The sequence below is a fragment of the Polypterus senegalus genome, chromosome 12, assembly GCF_016835505.1.
Source record: "Polypterus senegalus isolate Bchr_013 chromosome 12, ASM1683550v1, whole genome shotgun sequence".
In the NCBI taxonomy this organism is placed as follows: Eukaryota; Metazoa; Chordata; class Cladistia; order Polypteriformes; family Polypteridae; genus Polypterus; species Polypterus senegalus.
In genome coordinates, this window is record NC_053165.1 from 47,193,964 (window position 1) to 47,214,881 (window position 20,918).

A 20,918-nucleotide genomic window follows, 5' to 3' on the forward strand; every position below is an offset into this window, starting at 1 on the left:
TATTATAGGTAGGCCCAGGGATCAAAAGGGAGTTCTTCATGGATGGATGTATGTGTATTAATTCTACTACGGTCCCTTCCAGTGTTTTGTCAGCTTTGGTGGGTGCCTGAGTGTGCAATTTTCCATTTCACTATTTCCTATTACTGCTTCTTTTAGAGGTCTTACTAATTAACTCTAAACCGCCACTTACATTTTATACTTTGCTCCTTTTCTTTGTTTTAATTCTGTTTTAGAATGCTTTGTTTTCTGAATCCTTCTTTGTATTTTTGTTTTCATATCACATGAATATTACCAAATTTTAAATAGTTTACCTTTTTCAGTCTGACCTTTACAATGCTGATATTATTGAAACTTCCCCTATTAAAGCCATTAATATTTTGCTCATATAGATTCAATTCCCACTGTTTATAATTTTGATGACCTACTGTGCTGTATTTACTGTAAAACTGTAAATTGCAGGTCCTGTATGCAAAACTTGAACACTTCCTTGTTCTGCAGTTATTGTTTTTGCCTTAGTAACTCGGAATTTTGTTTACATCGGTTAAGGTTTCATCTAGATTCCCAAAATATTGTGTTTTTGCCACTTTACTATTCATTTTCTAAATTTGTAATGATAAACATAATTATATTTTATATTACATATCTGTGAGTGTGTGTGTGTGTGTATATATATATATATATATATATATATATATATATAATTGATAAAAAGGAATGCCATAAAAGATGCAATATCTTGTTCAGTCTAGACGAGGCGCATGCCATGTAATGAAATGACTCAGAACTTGATTGCTGTACCTTTTCAACTAAGTAATTCAAGAGAAATGTGCATATGTGCCAAGCCCACACAAAAGTAATGCCAAAGATGATGGAAGCAACTGGTAGCTTTCCTGTCTCTCTTGGGAAAGGTCAAGCTCTAGGAATCTTCTAAAATGTCTTCAAAAGTTGACAGCATTTGATACAGTGGTCCTTTTTTCACACAGAGGTAAAGGACCTATAGATGAGTACTAGACAGTTCATAGAAAGAAGCAAGCAAAGTTGCAATAAACCTGAATTTGTGCACAATTTTGTGAGGAGGAATGAACCTCTGAATAGGCCAAACACATACACACACACACGCACACGGCAAAATAATGAAATGCCAGCGCAGACGACTAGAAAAAGACTGATGATTAAGCACTGAAGTAAATTCAGCACTCTCTTAGGTTTTGTAGAACAATCAGAGTTAACTCTGTTCAAATAGGAGCTAAGAAGCTAGAAACTCAAACAGCAAGGGGAAAAGCCTTCAGAGAAAAGTGGAAGACCAGCTAGTTAGCATCACAGTATTTTTAATTTGCTACCTTCCAAAATGGCAGATAAAAAATAAAAGAAGAAGCAAGCTCTAATAAGAATTTTTTTTGAATGTGCTCTACTTGTATAAGCGTTTATATCATCTTGACTTGGGTAACTGCAGTGCTTACTGTTGTAGCAAGTATACTAATTTGCATCTCACAATGTGTTTAAAACTTTGAGAAGCTGATTTCATCCTGGTTAATGTCTCAGAATTGCATTTCTGCATTCGTTTCTTGTCTAATTTGACATTGATTTAAAAAGTTCTGAGTTTAAACATGTTAATCAGTTTCAGGAGCTAAATTGCCCTATTTTTAACTTATCTTTGTGTTCCACTCTCAGCCTTTATTTTGCAGCCTCTTGCTTATCTCAGGACAACAAAGCCATTTTATCCCATGCCTACCGACTTCCTTTTCTTCTTTTTATTTTAACTTCTGTTTGTTTATCCTCTCTACACAGTTCTTAGAAGATCGCTTTTATAGACACTGTTTAAAATAAAGTAACTTATTTATTAGTTTAGAAATTAAAACAGTTTTATTTGTCTGCAACGGTTTTGTTTCTGTGTGCCAAAAGTGTGTTCCAGGCAGAAATGTATCTTAAAGAGAAATCTGAGTGGTTTCTAAATTCAAAGTGAGGGTGGAAGAAACATCTTAATAATGCCAAAATAAAAGCCGCCATGTTTTCTATAGAGACATACAGCCTATGCTAAAAGTGAAATTCTGTGCAACAGGAAACAGTGTTGACCTTTTTTTTTTTTTTAACGTTAGTTTCTGCTTGTTGTATACTTTTGTCGCTATCATTGTTGTGCTCATGTCTGGCTCCTATAATGATCTGTCATGTTGAAAAACTTGGTATGCCTTGCCCTATTAAAAACAGAATATACTCAGACAAACCCAGAAGAAAAGCTTTATCTATCTATCTATCTATCTATCTATCTATCAAAAAAATCCAACGTCTGTTTGTATGTATATATGTCAGTGTGCTTTTCACGCGAGAACTACTTAACATGATGAGAGAAGTTGCAAAATACTGTTAAGTATCATAGTTTGATTGCAGTACTCATTTAATTACGAGTCTGAGAGAGAGAGAGGCTGTGGGCCCGGGGGTCCTCCTCACTCACACGGCAGCCTCCGTTCGAGTCACTCTACCTCTCCCCACGTGTTGGAGTGTATCTTGCCTCCACTTAGCTCGTGATGCCTGTTTATTCAACAGACACCTACAGATTGTTAAGGAGTAACTTTTGACGTTTTTGAGAGAGAGAGGTCAGAGCTACATGTATGTGTTTTAGAGGATAGCTGCTGATTGCCAGAGATATCCTGGCCGCATGCTTTTCTCCCCACGCTCTCCCATCAGAGCTGAACACAATCAGATACAGTGCCAATGTTTGACATTAGAGCGGATTTTTTTTTTTTTTTTATTGACTTTAAAAGTTTGCCCTGTTTCATTACTATGTGGGCAGTGCCACGGGGGACAGCTAATGTATTATATAGTGCCTCTGAGATTGTTTTTGCATCATTAAGCTGTGCCATATTTATAGGATTTGTTCAGTTATTATTCAGAGTGTCACATCATACTAAACATGCACAGTTCTTTTGCTAAATATGATCATTTGAGTCTACAGCAACAGAATGGGAGAGTAAACTTTTTGTTTTTTTAAACTGGCTTACAGGACTGAAACTGTTGTAGAAAAACTATTAACCAACTGGATGTCAATTTGTCTTTATGCCTTCCTCCGGGTGAGTAAACCTGCATTATATATATTAAGTAGTACCTTTCTTGTTTAATACCACTGGCTGAAAACTTCTCTAAGAATTGCAAAAGGTGTCAGAAGACGATTTTAAGTTGATTCTATTTTGTTTAAAAAAAAACACACAGATTACTAATCAAAACAGTGTATTTATAATTTTTAGTTTTGTGTTTCTCCTTCTCTGTAGAATTAGTTTTCATAAACTGTTTGCCATTTATGTGTTAACTGTCTTAACTATAATTTCCTTTTAGAATTTGTCAGACTCCACCAGTGCCCTGAAACTTGCGGTTACACATTTACCCCCCAAATTTCCAAAACCTATTAGTGAGCTTCCCCAAACCACAAATGTGATAACTCATGTGACTGCCATTGATTGCGATTTGGGTTCAAGTAATTTAAGCGTGTAATGTCCACAGAACAACCCCAGACACAAGAGTAAAGGCCAGTATTTTAACAGATGAAGGAAAAAATAGGCAAACTATTCTGGGTACATCTAGTTCATGTTGACATTACTGTATTATCTTCTTATGGCAGCCATTTCTGGACCAGTGTTTAGTGGGATAAACCTTTATGTTAATGGAGAATTTCACTTGGAAATATTGAAAACACTTTGACAGCTTCGTCATCACATTTTTGTTTTTTTTTTTTTCTGTTACAGGATTTTGCCGGAGAGTCTCTATACATGCTTTTCCGAGCAATAAAGCACCAAGTTGACAAAGGGCCTGTTGATGCCGTCACTGGTAAAGCCAAGTACACCTTAAATGATAATCGTCTACTCCGGGAGGATGTGGAATACCGCACGCTGGTAAGAGGTTTATAGAAGACCTGAAGAAACTAACAGTTGTCTGAAAAAGGCTATAATTACAATTTTAAGGGTACTCCTGCACACATTTTTTTCTGCTTTGAAAATATATTATGAAACTATTAAATACAAGGTTAGGAGCACGCACTGATACAGTGCAATGCCGCACCCACCACACGACAAACCAATTCAGGATCCAGATTAGGACCAGAGTACAGCCATGCAATGGGTGATACCTCAGCACCACACTAGTTCAGATGGAGTGGAACAGTGTGAGGTTTTTTTTATGGTGGCTGGAGTGCCAATTCTGCCTCCAACCCCCAAGTTTTTTCCTCCAGGTTGGAGGGCCTACATGCAGGGACAGATGCAGATCAACGTCATACCCAGGACAGAGCAATTGCAGGTTAAGGGCCTTGCTCAAGGGCCCAACAGAGCAGAGACCCTTATGGCATTTTACAGGTTTTGAACCGGCAACCTTCTGATTGCCAGTGTAGATCCCTAGCCTCAGAGCCACCACTCCATAAGAGGTTTAAAATTGCTATTTGATCATTTCATAAAGTTAAAACGATACATTTTTGTATACAGTATTTTAAAATTGTTTTAGACTGTTTGATTTAATAGTCATATGCAAATGTGACGAATATCTCCAGTATTAATATCCTAGGGTGGTTAGTGCAAATTGCTGTGTGCTACTCTGCAAAATAAAGTTTTCATTCCTGTTTACAGTTATTTAGAGTTTTGGTTTTATTCTTGAGGACTGTTTATGTTTAACACCTTTATACTAGATATTACATGATATGCATTGTTTATCGTCACTAGAGTTTAATGTTCTTAAAATACTAAGAAGAAACAGTATTCGGTACAAATCTGTAACTTGCATTCATTTGACTCTGGTGTGTTCTAGGGTTGTCGCAGTGCCAAAATTTCAAACTTTAATACAATACTAAGGAGAGTATTGAAATTCATTACCGTGTTTGATGCCCAATACAGTATGTAATGTAACTGGGTTAAACAATTATTTTATAAATATGTAAATAAAATCTGAATATGAATCTGTATTCATTAAAATCTTTACTTTGATGAAAACAAATAATAAAAATTTTAGTTATCAAATGCAAATACTTTATAAGTCATGCACTCTTTTGTGAAAGGTAACAGTTCTGTAAATAATAAAAAAAGTAAACAAATTTAAATCTGGTCACATTGATGAAAAAAATACTGTTAGGTGGTACAGTGAAATATATATATATATAATGCTACTTGAATAAGCAGTGCAGTCATTTGCAAACAGTATACATACAAATATTACAACAAATATTAAATAAACAGTCAAGTAAAAAGTAAATAAACCCCTAAATTAATGAAACAAAGGTAATAAAATTGTTCAGAAAAGTAACACATAAACAGACCACTAGCTCACTTAAAGGCTATGCATAAATAAATGGAAGTAACGTGCTACTGCAGCACACTTAGTGCCAAGAGTTTAAAAATCATTGGAGACCCAGTGCTAAATAGTCTTGCCCCAGAATGCACTGCACAGACTAAAACTGAATCCTAGGTAAAAAAATAATTGCAGACCCCTGTCTTCACACGTTAGATGTTTGAGTACAAAAGACACTTTAACTTATGGAGGAAAAAAAAAACGTCCCATTCCTACTTCAAACACAACGGTTCAACTTCAACTCTATTTTCATATGTACTCAGTACAATGAAAATCTTATTCTACAAGTCCTCCAGATATAGAGAAGAATACACAACAATAAACTAAAAACACTTACAAAATCCTGCACGTCTAAAAACTTAAGAACACTAGTAAGACAGACAAACAAAGACAGTTGCTGGAGGCGTACACAGAGACGTTACAGACTTACACTGATGAATGTCCTTTTTCTTATTATTATTGACTTGTGTCAGTCTTTCAACTGTTTGGCTAAATTGGTGGTTTGCCCTGTTTGTCAGTTAAGTATGCTGATGAAGGCTCCAATGATGCTGAAAGTGCCAACTTTTTTTAACGCCTGTCAGTGGGGGAAAATATGGCTACAACTCTAGCCTTGCCCATTGGTAGCCTACTAGGCTCAATTGTCAAAAGCCAGAACAAACCAGAAGAGGATTCGCAATGTAGAATCAGTACAATGAGAAATGAGTATTGTAACAATTTCTAAAATGTTACATTCAACATTGTAATAGTTTTAACAACTCTAGTGTGTTCTAAAATGCCATTTGTCTTTTACAGACTCTTAATGTTCTCATGCAAGGAGCAGGGAATGACAGTCAACCCATGCAAACAAAAGCACTGGACTGTGACACAATCACACAGGTTAAGGAGAAGATCCTGGACCAGGTTTACAAAGGGACATCTTACTCCCACCGACCTCACACAGATTCCTTAGATCTTGGTACGTATCGATTGGTGAATGAGAATGTCAAAACTTCACAAAGGGAGAAGACTTTATACCATCTTGCTCATTAAAAAACAATAAAAAAAATAGTGGCCATGCACGAATTGGTAATCTAGTTTTGCTTTTGTAGCAAAGCTCCCCTGCTGATGAATTCTTCCAAGTTCACATTTATCTGCACCCGCATGGAATTAGAGCAGAGAGAAGGTAGAGATATGAAAATACAATCTGGTTTGCAGGAAGGATAATGAACAGGCTGATTAAATGGAGGTTAAAGGATTTTCCATGACCTTGGAAGTTCAAGCTACATCAGCAAATGTATGGTCTCCCTGTATAGCTGGTTTATCAGAATGACAAGCATATGCACTTCATAAGCCATGTAATCGTGTAAAGAAAATGAACATAAGGGGTTAATTTGGCAGTCCATTGTATGAAGGCTTAACTGGAATCCTCTATACTATGCCCACCCTGCATTTAACAAACAACTTCTCCTTCTAACCAGATAATGCATTTTGCAAAAGGGACACTATATCTCTTTTATGGTAATGAAAAGACCAAGAGTCAGATTCAATGTCCACGCCAGTTATGGCTTACACCCAAGGTGCAATTGTCATACTTGATTTGTCATTGAGCAAACATATTCTGGCAGGTACTATTCTGAAAAGCGCTGCTAGAAGTTTAGGATCTGTGGTATGCCCAGAAGTGTGTTATAAATAACCCATTCAGCTATATAAGGTTACTGTTATGATTCAACATACTTTGAAAATGTATTTCTCCTTAAGTACATTTTTGTGCTGACTTGTGGAAGTTGTTCTGAAGGTTTTTGCCACCTACAATTTAATGCCAGTGTTAAAATACCATTTTGAACCATGTTAAAAATAAAATGTATGTACATTTGACACTATCTTGTTTTTCATGGGTGCTGCCATTTTTACAATACCATCATCCCAACACATTGCTAGGTGTGTGGCTTCAGAGGGTGCAAAAGTTTGCGTCATTATTGCGAAGATATGAAAGCTGGCGTTTAATTACCTGCACTTTCTAAGATTGTTAAATAAACCCTAAAGCCTTCTTAAAAGCTCTTATAGAATTCTTGCTTTCTGACTTTTTTCCTCTGAATTATGACTGATTTCTGCCTAATGTTTGCATTTGATTGTCTGTCTTTAGTCTTCCTGGTTTTGACTGATGCTTATTTTTAGTATGTTTGTCTCCTAATCTTTCCTTATTGCTTACTGTTTGGGTTTAACAGTTTTGCCTGTGTGGCAGTACAGATGTAACCAGAAAAGGTGGCCAGATAAAGAAGAAACTTAAAGAAAGCTACAATCACAGGGCCTTAATACAGCAATACACAGTAGATTGAATTCCTTTATTAGTAAAGATGCTCCACTACATCATCCCTGCAGTGGAGAAGAGAGAAGGGGTAGGGAGTGAGTTACGTTGTTTCAGTCTGAGCTTCTTGTTTGCATATTATATAAAAGTTTCTTTGCAGAGAATTGTGCTTAGGGCAGAGTTGTTCTAAAGATCTAGATATGTACATTAGGCAAATGTTAAATACTGGATAATTTGGTGAAACAAGTTTGGCGTAATACTTTTTGCTCAAGATATCATCTACACTGCTATGTTTCTCTTAATGAGCTCTGAACTATAAGACTTTTACTGTTTCCATCAGTTCATGGATAAAATAAAGAGGCAACAGACAGTAGCATCTAAACAGAAAGAGGTGTAAGATATGGCAAACCATTCTGGCATATATGATTTGATTCCTGAATCCCAAATCTGAATATTTGACGTCATATAGGAAAATGAAAAATTAAAGCATGACCTCCTCCTACCTAAAGCAGCATTTTTTTTCAGTTAGGACTCTTTAATAGTCTAAATAAACAATATAGGAAATCCATCCTACTTCCTACAATGAATCAACTAATGCAAATGTTAATTCAGAAATTTTACTGGGCAATAATTAGCTCTTGACCGGGATGGTCTTACATCCAGAAATTGTATAAAACTAATCCATTACATGCAGTATATTAATGAAGTGATGTGTCTGCATAGACACCGAAAACAACATGTCATCAACACAGAATACCTTCTGCAGACGCTTGTCCTTCAGAAATCCCATCATGTTTGGTTTGTTGTACAGATAAATAATGTGGTAATTTCTAGACTATTACAATATCTGTAATATTGTTACCCAACAAAAATAAACAAAATCAGTAGCAAAAAGTCTTTGAAGATCATTTACAGTTATATTTGCTGTATATCAATAATATAGAAGTTAGGAATAAAAGTCATTTTTCAACTCAGTACTTTATTACATAAAGCCATACTTGGCCACATTTCACTGTAAACTTAATTTCAGTAGTGTAGGATGGTCTTGTTCATACCATTTGCTTGTTCAGTGGAATGTGAAAAAGCTGCATACCTACTGAAATAATGTAATTAAGAATTCTTCTGACAATCTTTATTTCAGAATGGAGGTCTGGTGTGGCAGGCCATCTTATCCTGTCAGATGAAGACTTAACATCTGTTGTCCAGGGGAACTGGAAGCGACTAAATACTCTGCAGCATTATAAGGTGAGTCAAAAATATTATTCTGGGGAACACAGTTTTGGCCGTGTTCCTCCTCTTCTTATCCTTTATATTAATTTTAGTACTGTATATTGATATGTACCCAGCAGGTAACAAAGAACCTATTTTTCTTATCCAGTATGTTTCATTTTTTTGTGTGTAACTAAGAGGCAATCTTTTATTTTTTATTATTTTTATCTCTGTCTAGCTGTAAAATCAAGTATTTTTTTCTCATAACATAATTATTATATTTCATCCCTAGGTACCTGATGGTGCCACAGTGGCTCTTGTCCCACGAAACAGCAAGCATATACATCATGAAAACCATGATTACATGGCTGGAGAAAGTAAGAAACTTGATTTTGTTTTCTTGCACAGATAACATAAAGAAATGCACAATATGTGAAGGCTAATTCAGATAAGAGCATATCAGCTTTTGTAATACACTGTATTGTACATCTTAGTGTAGACAATGATATATTATTACGGGGGGATAAACAATTTCTCTTTGTTTACATTTAGTGTCTGTCAGTGATAGATTATTTATTGCAGGCCACACATTTTTCAGTTCATAGGTGGATAGATGGAGCACTGGCAGCTTCAAAGGAGAACTTTGTTAGATGGTCAAATGAAGATAACGTTGTTCTGTTATTTTCTAAAGGGCCCTGTTGAGATTACATTATTATTCTGTTATTTTCTCAAGGTTCTTTGTATTTCCGAGCTGTTCATCTTGCTACTGTTTAAAAGTAAATATACAGTGGAACCTCGAGATACGATCACCTCTTTATACGAGAAATTCAAGATAAGAGGAAAGTATGAGCGAAAAAATTGGATCTAAATACGAGCATTGCCTCGCGTAAAGAGCCACCAGCCAGGCTGTGGGTATGCGTGACACGTTTCCCGATCCGCCTCGACTCAGGGATTCACCCAAGCTGACGCTGCCAGCCCGTCAGCTCACTCAGTGTTCCTTGTTCTCCCGTAGCGTGAGGATCTACGCATTTGTGCGCTTGTGATTTCATTGTTTCGCTGTAGCAGTTCGCCGTATAAGCATATCCAAAAATATCGCGGACATGCAGACGGAGAATAGGAGACGATTGCCCTCAAGAGGAGAGAGAGAGGCGCGAGCGAGAGAGATAAGGAGAGAGAGAGGGAGAGGCGCGAGCGAGAGAGATAAGGAGAGAAAGACGCGCACGAGAGAGAAGAACCATCAGCTCAGTTATGATCACATGATGCTCAGCAGACAAAGTATATCCATACTACTCGTATTGCAAGACATCGCTCGTTTTATCAAGTCAAAATTAATTAAAAAATTTAGCTCGTCTTGCAAAACACTCATAAACCAAGTTACTTGCAAACCGAGGTTCCACTTGTATATATTATTTATCAGTGTTATTTGTTAGGAAAATTGATTTTTATGTTGATATTTTTGGGGGTGCGGAACGGATTAACTAGATTTCCATTATTTTCAATGGGGAAGTTTGTTCTAGATATGAGAAATTCGCTATACAAACTCAGTGCTGGAACGAATTAAACTCGTATCTTGAGGTTCCACTGTAATTGTAAAAATGTGAATGCGTAGTTCTCAACAACAACAACTATTTATATAGCACATTTTCATACAAAAAGTATCTCAAAGTGCTTTACATAATGAAGAAAAGAAAAATAAAAGACAAAATAAGAAATTAAAATAAGACAACATTAGTTAACATAGAAAAGGAGTAAGGTCCGATGGCCAGGGTGGACAAAAAAGAAAAAAAACTAAAACTCCAGACGGCTGGAGAAAAAAAATAAAATCTGCAGGGATTCCAGGCCATGGGACCGTCCAGTCCCCTCTGGGCATTCTACATAACATAAATGAAACAGTCCTCTTTGTAGTTAGGGTTCTCATGGAGTCACTTGATGTTGATGGTCATACAGACTTCTGGCTTTTAATCTATCCATCATTGTTGGAACATCACAGTGCTTTGAGTAGATGCGCCACCACCAAAAGGATACCGGAAAAGGAAACAGAAGAGAGAGTAGGGGTTAGTACAGATTTTAGAGCCACCATGAATATGAATAGTTATTATAATGAGTTGGATATACTGAGTATCAGGATTTTGATTACAATGAAGTTATGAGGAAGCCATGTTAAAATAATGTGTTTTCAGCAGTTTTTTAAAGTGCTCCACAGTATCAGCCCGGCAAATTCCCACTGGCAGGCTATTCCAGATTTTAGGTGCATAACAGCAGAAGGCCGCCTCACCACCTTTAAGTTTTGTTCTTGGAATTCTAAGGAGATACTCATTTGAGGATCCGAGGTTATGATTTGGAATATAAGGTGTCAGACATTCCGATATATAAGATGGGGAGAGATTATTTAAGGTTTTATAAACCATAAGCAGAATTTTAAAGTCAATCCTGAATGACACAGGTAACCAGTGTAGCGATATCAAAACTGGAGAAATGTGCTCGGATTTTCTTTTCCTAGTTAGGATTCTAGCAGCTGCATTCTCAGTCATTGTTATTGTGCTTTTCAAATCACAAACAAAACACGTGCTCAGGCTTTGCATTTCCTTGACTCTGCATTTCACCAATCCAAAGTTTGGTGTTTTTTTTTTTTAACCAACTTATTTAATGGAGTATTCTATAATGTATCCATAATAGACCATGTAGCATGACACCAATCAGATATTTCAAATACCCCCTCTGGAAACTTGAATGATTTCTTCTTCTAGAGTAAATTCTTCTTTTTTTTTCTGTTTAATTCAGGGATTATAAAATTCCTGCATTAAAACACATAAAATCTAATGGTGTTTTATAGGAGCTGTACAATTTAAATTGTTCTTCCTTTCAGAAACTCCCATGTTAGAAGACGCTGACGAAGGTGGCATTAAACTTTGGCACCTTGTTAAGGCTAGTGAGGAGCCAGAACTGCCCAAACACCGTCGTGGAAGTCTGCGGGAAAGAGAAAGAGCTAAAGCCATCCCTGAAATTTATTTGACACGTCTTCTGTCTATGAAGGTTCTTATTTATATACCTCTCCTTTTTTCCCCTTGGGGGAATTTGTATGCTAATAAGTTCACATTTTGCACTTTAAAGGATTATTATGCAATATTGGAGAATGAAGTTGATAGATTAATGCAGAACAGTGTTTAAGCCATTCAATTAAAAGGCACTTGTAGCATAATGTACAGACGGCTTTCATAACATTATTATTGATCTTGAGAGACTTTGGGTTACAAATGAGTTTCATTTCTGTGGACGCTCTTAACCTGATTTTGTATGTAAGTCTGAACTTGTACTGAAAAATGTCCATTAATGGGAAATCTGAAACAATGCATAATGCATTGTTGCCTATTTTTCAGAAAAAAGTTACAAATTTATTAAAAAAGACAGTGAAGCAATGTTACTGAACTTTAAATAATAATACACAAATAATGAAATTTGAGTTTGAACCTCCAGTATATACAGTGTTTTGAACTTAAACATTCTATAGTTTTCATAATGACACAGTACATCACAGAAGGCGTAATAATGGTACTAAATTACCAGCAACCGACAATTTTGAGACAGGTGCTGCCTCTGCTTAATATCGCTCAGGATGTCCCACTCTCATCATCTATACTTCCTGAGATTGCGTGGCTGGGAAGTGTGCTTGGGACAATGGGAATTTGAAGTGGTGGATTCTACCACACCTCAAGCAGCCAGCTAACTGGTTACCTTTGAAATAGTTTCTTGTGTAAATGCATACACACCTTTTTCATTTGGTAAGACACATAAATAAAATTAAATGATTTAAAATGTTGACAAAAAATACTGTGTACTACAATGTACTATACATCAGCATTAATGAAAGCTGCTAGATATTCATCCACATCAAAATTAATTCCTTTCATCTATAAAATAAACAGAAGTCGCTAATAGAAAATTAATTTAAAATTCAGTTGAAAAGAAAAAAATTGCAATTTTGCTTGTTCATGTTTGCAGAATTGCCGTAAAACATAAGATTGCCCCGACCTCAGACCCACCTGTATAGGATTAACATGCACTGTCAGTGTCAAAGAGGATGTTTGCCATTATGAAACATGTTAAAACATCCTTGATTCGTTGTCAGGTTTCTTATGGGCCATATCCAAATCATCTTCTTTCTGATAATAGGGAACTCTCCAGAAGTTTGTAGATGACCTGTTTCAGGTTATTCTAAGCACAAGTCGTCCAGTCCCTCTTGCAGTGAAATACTTCTTTGACCTCCTTGATGATCAAGCTGTGAACCATGGGATTTCTGACTCTGAAACCATACATATTTGGAAAACAAACAGGTATACTTATTATATGTTCTTCATAATTAAGAAGTCAACTTTTTATGATGTTTCATATTTTCAGATGTGACTTTATACAGTATATGGGGCACAACCAAATTCCGTATTCCACATTTTTACTTTTACAGTTTACCCTTACGTTTCTGGATCAATATCATCAAAAACCCACAATTTATCTTTGATGTCCAGGCTTCAGATAATGTGGATGCTGTGTTGTCAGTCATTGCACAGACGTTTATGGATTCCTGTACAATTGCAGAGCATAAACTGGGACGGGTATGTGCTAAAAGATGACAACATACTTTTAAATTTTTTTATTTTCTATGTATGTTTTTCCTCAGTGTTTTTTCATTTCTTGTTCATTTTCATTAAAACCTTGATACTAATTTAGTGCAAAGATATTTGACTGCTTTTGATCATAGGTTGTGCTTGATGTTCAGGAGAGATGTAATTGTTAAATAATAATGTGTTCAAAGCAGATCTGTGACAATTTTAAGTAGAAGTTATGACCTTGTTCCTAAAGAACTCAATTTTAAAGTAAAAAAAAGTAAGTATTATCTCTTAACTGGCCCACCATGCAACCCTGAGCAAGTCATCTGCCAACTTGATTTTTACAAATCTGAAAATTTTAAGGGAAAACACAATGAGAAGTAATTTGAAATGATAATGATCTTACAATGTAATGTATAGAATTAAAATGACTGACTGAGAAAATATTTTGAAATATTGAACCCAATGCTTTATTCTTAGCATGCATTGAGGGAACTCCATTAGTATTCCTATCTTAAATTTAAAGATTTCAGACATCCCGTTATGTATTCAAATGTAACATTCTTACTTTTGTCTGCCACCAATCTGTCCAAGCCTGTATGCTATTGAGATCATTTGTTTGTTTATATATATATATATATATATATATATATATATATGTGTGTATATATATGTATATATATGTGTGTATATATATATATATATGTGTATATATATAGTGTATATGTATATGTATATATATATATATGTATATATATATATATATATATATATATATATACATATACTATATATATATATATATATATATATATATGAGAAGTAATTTGTATGTATATATGTGTATATGTATAATATAGTGTATATGTATGTGTGTATATATATGTATATATGTGTATATGTATAATATAGTGTATATATATATATATATATATATATATATATATATATAGTGTGTATATATATATATATATATATATATATATGTATATATATATATAGTGTGTATATATATATATATATATATATATAGTGTATATGTGTATATATATATATATATATATATATATATATAATAAATAGAGAGAGAGATATAGCAGGGGCTTCACCACTGGCCTCTGAGTTACTCCTAATTTCACCCAATTCTGATGAGGGTCCACGAGGAACAACCCTCTGCTTCATGGGTTTTAGCCAAATCTGTACCTATCTACACACTACACCCTGAGCTCCCACTTATTTTATTTTAATGCCCAACTTCTCATGTGGGACCTGCTCACTTTATCAAGTGTATGTGTATTGGTATGTTTTGTGGGCTACATGATATTTAATAAATTCACCTGCAATTTATTTAATGATGAATATTGGGGTTGTCTTGTAAAGACGTGAGAGATACTATATAAAGGTATCCATTTTTGCGTATATACATTTTTGATTTATGTAGAAATCAAGACATGTAGATTGTGGCACTTTTCTCGGATGATCAAAGACGAGGCCTGTCTTGACTTGAGGCCAGTGCTTTATTTCTTAAGACACTTTCCAACTCAATCATCGGTTTTTATTTCTTGTAGGACTCTCCAATTAATAAATTGTTATATGCCAGAGACATCCCTCGATACAAGCAAATGGTGGAAAGGTAAATGTTTCTTTAATTTCTTGAGCAGCAGTATGGCTTTCGGTTAATACTTAAATGTATGCCTGATTAATTTCTGTTGATGGGAGGGAGAAAGCTATCTGTTTCTGAATATCTGAAAAGTGCCTCAAGGCCTAAACAGAAACTGAATTTTTGGCACATGTGGAAAGTTGTTTTTAAATTACTGTTTGTTTAACTGTTTAAATATTTCATGCTTTGTATTTGATGAAACTAAGATATATTTTACATTAACGATACTTTTGGTGGTGTTTATTTAGACTTTGTAAAGTATAAGCAAACCTTAAGTGCAGGAAAGTAAACAAACCTTTTAAAAACTCCCATCAATGATAGGTACCTGTATTTTTAAAACTTGTTCTGCTAGATGGCAGTCAAGAGGCATGCCAAGTCAGTGCATTGCCTAGAGTACGTTTTATGTTTAGGATGAAAAAGTGTTCAGCAGCATAGCCTCAGAATATGATCTTAATATGTTTATTTTTTTGACTATTACAGCAAATAATTGCTATGAAAGAAGATACTGGTTACAACAGATACTTCATGCACTCTGAGATAGTAAAGCAATACTGAATTCATCTGGGCACTACATTTTTTTTCCACGTAATTTTTTTGCATTCAGGATGTTTCATAAATTTTTAGCTGAAAATATTTTAAATTGCAAATTATACATACAAGTACCTTCAGAAAAATATTAAGCCCCTTTCACTTTTCCCTTTTTTGCCTTGCGTTAAATCTGTTTCAGTTCATTTTTTCAATCATCAAGTAACACTCAGTGGCAAAAAATTCAGTAAGAAATTATCACACTGACACAACCCTTTACTAAACACTTTGTTGAAGCCGCTATGGCAGTGATTTCAGCCTGGAGTCGTCTTGGGTATAATGCAACAGCACACCTGAATTTGCAGATTTCCTTCTTTCTTCTCTGAGTGTCTCTCATGCTCGGTCAGGTTAGATCGAGAGAGTCAGTGGACAGCTTATTTTCATGTCTCTCAAGAGCAGTTCGACAGGCTTGAGGTCTGGCCTCTGGCTATGGCCACTCAAGAACATTACCAGAGCTGTTCCTAAGCTCCTCCTGTACTTTTGTCTTTGTGCTTAGGGTCATTTTCCTGTTGGACAGTAAACCTTTGGCCCAGTCCAGAGCGTCTTAGAGCAGATTTTCATTAAGGCTACCTTGGTACATTGCTCCATTCAGCTTTCCTTCAGCCCTAACTATTTTCCCAGTCCCTGCTGCTGTAAAACATCCCCACACCATGATACTCCCACCGTCATGCTTATCTTGAAGTTGTATTGCCCAGGTGATGAGTGCTGCCTGGTTTTTGTCAGACATGATGCTTAGACTTAAAGCCAGACGGTTCAATCTTAGTTTCATAAGACCAGAAAACTTTGTTTCTTATAGATGGAAAGTCCTTTAGGTGCTTCTTTGCAAACCCCAGGCAAGCTTTCAAGTGTAGTTTGGCCATTCTGCCATTCAGCTTAGATAACTGAAGTATTGCAGTGGTGATTAATCTTCTAGATGTTTCCTCCATCTCCACACAGAAACTCAGACTGAATGACCATTGGGTTTTTGGCAAACTCTCTTGCCCTTCTTCCATGGTTCCTCAGTTTAGCTGGTTGGCCAGAACTAGGAAGAGTCGTGTTTGTTCTAAACTAGAATAGTTCAAAAATGATGGAGGTCACTGGGCTCTTCAGTACTGCATACATTTTTGTTGACTTCCCCCACTCTGCACCCCAACACAATTCTGTCTGTAAGCTTTGCAGGCAGTTCCTTCAATCTCATGGTTTTGTTTTTGCTCTGATGCACATTGTCAGCTGTGGGACATTATATGGACGATGCAGGTTATTTTCTAGTAATGGAAAACTGACAACTTTTTTTCCCCGGCACAGATATTTGAGGTGACATAAGAGGCATGGAGAATATTTATTTTGGAAGTCAAAGGGTTGAGTATCTGCTTTTTGCAGATGTCCTATTTGCATCATCAAACAGAACTCCAGCACTAACACGAGCATCATCCAGTAGAGAGTGATGGAGCTAGGGTGGGAAGTCCATCCATCCATCATCCATCCTGCTATATCCTAACTACAGGGTCACGAGGGTCTGCTGGAGTCAGTCCCAGCCAACATAGGGCGCAAGGCAGGAAACAATCCCCTGGCGGGGCGGGGCGCCAGCCCATCGTGGGAAGTGGTACCCCTAAATCTGAGATCATTCTCCTCTTCTGGAAAAGAGAGGCTTGCTTCCCGAAGACAGACAGGGAGGAGGTTATGTACTTCTGGATCTTGCTCACAATTGAGGAGTGTAGCAACAACTTGATATGCTGGATTTACAGACATTTTACAGCACTGTGGTGATGAAATGAGAGCAACTGTAGGTCATTGGACAGATCTTTCCACTTAACCAAAAAGATTGACTGGTACTAGGCGAAGTAAGATTATTGAGTAAATGGCAGGGCTGACTCTCCGTGATTGGGTGCAGAGCCCAACAATCTTAAAAGATCTTGAAGTAGAACTGCTGCTTCTCCAGTTGAGTACTGGTAAATATTCTGTTGCGATCACTCAGACTAGGTCATTGTGAAAGCTCAACGTTATTTATTACCTTCTAAATGAAAAGATACATTTTAATAAAGAACCATTTTATCTGTTCCATTGTTCATTTTTTTGTTCTTGAGCTGTTATTTCTCATTTTACTTTCTAACATTTTTGTTTTAAGTGTTGCATATCTTAAGTGCATACAGATGTAAGTTTCTTCTAACATGATTATTTCCTTAACAGGTACTATGCTGATATAAGACAAACCATCTCTGCCAGTGACCAGGAGATGAACTCTGCTCTAGCTGAACTGTCCAGGGTAATAAATAATAACTGAATTAATGCAACTTTTAATGCAGGACTGCCACGTGATCTTAAACCAGGAAAAATGCATTTCTTTTTTTTTTTGTTTTTCTAGAACTACTCTGGTGAACTGAATTACTTGGTTGCTCTTCATGAGCTTTACAAGTACATTAACAAGTATTATGACCAGGTATGTTTCTTTTAAACTTTAGTTGTTTGTTTGATGCATGAACTGTTGATAATCTGTTCACCACCTACTATAAATAACTTTATCTAGTTCTGGAATTCAGATAAAAGAGTTAAGGAAAAACGATTCCAATATTGTCAAAGTCCTAGTTATTTCAAAACCCATTTTGCACAGAAAAGGCAAATCTATTTTGCTCCTTTAATTTATTTCAATTGATAGTTCAATGTATTTCCATCCCTGTATATCTTCAGCAGGAAAGTGGCTGGGATTTGACTCTGTGTCCGGTATACCTCATTATTTAGTAGGCTTACTTGGTGAGAAGCTGACCACTGAGACTGCAGAGAGTTAACCGCAGTTTCAGCAAACCATGTGGTGCAGTACTGCAAGTGTAGCAAAGATGAGTACCAAAGTTACTTGTACAAACATGAAAACTCTGTAAACATCACAGTTTCAGAATAAAAAATACTGTTCACGTACAAAGTACTGTATGTTTGAATGTTCAATCATTAAATATGTTATTGTTTATTTATGTTAAAGTGTACTGCAATTAGTTTAAAATGTAAGAGTTTCAGTCCGACAGAGGCCACAGGAGTCAAACATAAAGGTCTCCAAGGCCTCCCAGATGAGTTTCGAACGCTAATACAGAAGCTTTTGTTTTTTCAGATTATTACAGCATTAGAGGAGGATCCAACTGCTCAGAAGATGCAACTTGGATATCGCCTTCAGCAAATCGCTGCAGCAGTCGAGAACAAGGTCACTGACTTGTGACAGGAAATATTATTGGACAGTTTCATTAGAAAGAAGCAGTGCCAACAGAGTGTTACTTTTGTTACGTGGAACAAGTTTTCTGTTACACCTTCAACTTTGAAGAAAGTTTCAAGGATACAGTTTTGGAAAACCAACATAACAGAGTATCCTAGTTAAGGATTATACAACGTTCCAAGGAAGTTATTGCTTGTGTTCTCTGTTATACAAAAAGAACTAAATGTCATGGAGGAAGTTACCAGTATCACTTTGCTGCCATGTAAAGATTTTTGTTTGTATGTTTGGGAAACGGAGGAGACTGCTTTAACAAACAAAAGAGAGAGAGAGAGAGCGCATAAATTGTATTAAAACCTGAATTTACATCCTGGCCTTTTAAAAAGGCATAGCAGTAGAATAGAGACACGAATGTAAACTGTCTCTCAAAATGAAAAGGAAGTGGTTTTGATTTTATAAAAGAGGCAGAGTCGACATATTGGATCACACTTGTTGCACAAGTCCAAGCCCACAATGCTGGAATTGGATAACTTAAAAAGGTACAATGAGTAGCTTGTGATGAGGGAGGATTGTTTAAATGCACTGTTTAGAGAATTCAATTTGTAAAAATGTTATTTAATTAGAAGGTTAGCCTAAGGTCAGGTAGAAAGAGAATATATTGTTTTAACTAATGACCAGGAAAAGGACTGTGTAAAGAAATGTTTATTCTTGTAAGAGTTCTGCTAGACTGTAACAGTTTAACCTTTTCATTACAGATATCTTTCAAAGTTTCTCTACATGTTTAATTCTGCACTAGCCCCCAATTTTTTTTTTTTTCCCCCTGTCCTAAGATAACATGCCACAGCTGGGCTAGCAGCGGCTCCATTCTTCAAATGACTGACATAGCAAGAATGAGAGAGAGAGAGAGAGTGGGAATAACTAAGAGTTTCCATACTCTGCAAAGGGTCCAAGTTCTACCAGGTTCTTGTTTGTGCTGCTTCTTTCAATAGTTTGCTTCTCCAGTTCTCAAGCCTTTGCATTGTTCATGAAGCTGCTGTTTGTTTAAGAAGTAAAGAGATTGTGAAAAACAAGATTGCACGCTGTCTTTTCTGGCCTGCACCTGTATATTTATTTTAATTAATTAATTTTTTCATAAAGCAAGTGACCTACCTAAAACAGACATCTAGATGCAACATAATTTAATCTACTAGATAACACAGGAAACCTGATCAAAAATTAGCTTTCTTTTAATGCATGGCAGGATGTTACTTGTCTTTTCTGTTGTGTGTGCCTGTGTTTTATGTTGCCGCTTTGCTATGGATTTTTTTCCCTTTTATTGCATCCCATGTCAAGACTTTTTTGTAGTTTTTTATCAATGAAGATAAATTTTCAGTTAATCTGTATTATATTGTTCATTGGAAACCTCCAGTGAAAATACCCTTAAACCCCAACCTAAAAGTAAAAGATAATTGTCCACATTTGTGTGACAGTTGCATTAACGTTCATTTTATTTTATTTTCTCAGGTTTTAACTTCATTCTTTGGACAGACTTACTTAGTTTTTTGTGTCTGACCTTTTATTTAACCCATCCTAGAAATTTGTTTGGGTAACTAAATTGCACTTTTTTAATTATTTTTTTACCAAATATTTTTGGGGTATATTATTTGAAGCATTGCTTCTGTGTTGTCTGTTTTTTCCAGCATATATAAAGAAGTGTCCTATTTTGAAACCATTCTGCGTGCAAACAGTAAGCTGCTGGATAGAAGACACATTTTGTTTTAAAGGTTGCAGCACCCATCTTGTTAGAAGCTTTCCATACATGTTTATGTTACAGTAAAGTCTTACAGTTATATCTAGGAATTAAAAAAATATATCAGTAATTCAGATTAGTGATGGGAAGTTCGGATCATTTTACTGACTCGGATCTTTGAGTCTCATTCAGCAAAATGAACGAATCATTTTCGAGTCATTTCGTTCAATTCTGTTTCCGGCTCAGACTGCATAGGTTAAGCTTATGGGGCTGTCACGTGATGAACGAACGACTCAAACCAAGACTCGAGATGAACTAATCAATTCTGTTTCCGGCTCAGACTGCATACTAGGTTAAGC

The 20,918-nt window shown here is 35.9% G+C and overlaps 1 protein-coding gene and 1 long non-coding RNA gene across 6 annotated transcripts in view; one reads left to right on the forward strand and one right to left on the reverse strand.

Annotated features, from left to right (window-relative positions):
- plxnb1b (plexin b1b) overlaps nt 1-19,646 on the forward strand; it is a 308,635-nt gene extending 288,989 nt beyond the window's left edge. For all 5 annotated transcript variants that reach the window (XM_039771079.1, XM_039771083.1, XM_039771080.1 and 2 more), the window contains 12 exons: nt 2,999-3,065; nt 3,735-3,881; nt 6,112-6,274; nt 8,745-8,848; nt 9,105-9,189; nt 11,679-11,845; nt 12,983-13,143; nt 13,272-13,419; nt 14,982-15,046; nt 17,825-17,900; nt 18,000-18,074; nt 18,735-19,646. In XM_039771079.1, the coding sequence (XP_039627013.1) occupies nt 2,999-3,065; nt 3,735-3,881; nt 6,112-6,274; nt 8,745-8,848; nt 9,105-9,189; nt 11,679-11,845; nt 12,983-13,143; nt 13,272-13,419; nt 14,982-15,046; nt 17,825-17,900; nt 18,000-18,074; nt 18,735-18,839 (1,363 nt within the window). In that variant the 3' untranslated portion in view covers nt 18,840-19,646. The remainder of the gene's footprint in view (nt 1-2,998; nt 3,066-3,734; nt 3,882-6,111; nt 6,275-8,744; nt 8,849-9,104; nt 9,190-11,678; nt 11,846-12,982; nt 13,144-13,271; nt 13,420-14,981; nt 15,047-17,824; nt 17,901-17,999; nt 18,075-18,734) is intronic.
- The window catches only part of LOC120540377, a 196,207-nt gene that overhangs the window by 62,354 nt on the left and 112,935 nt on the right, over nt 1-20,918 (reverse strand). The window lies entirely within an intron of this gene.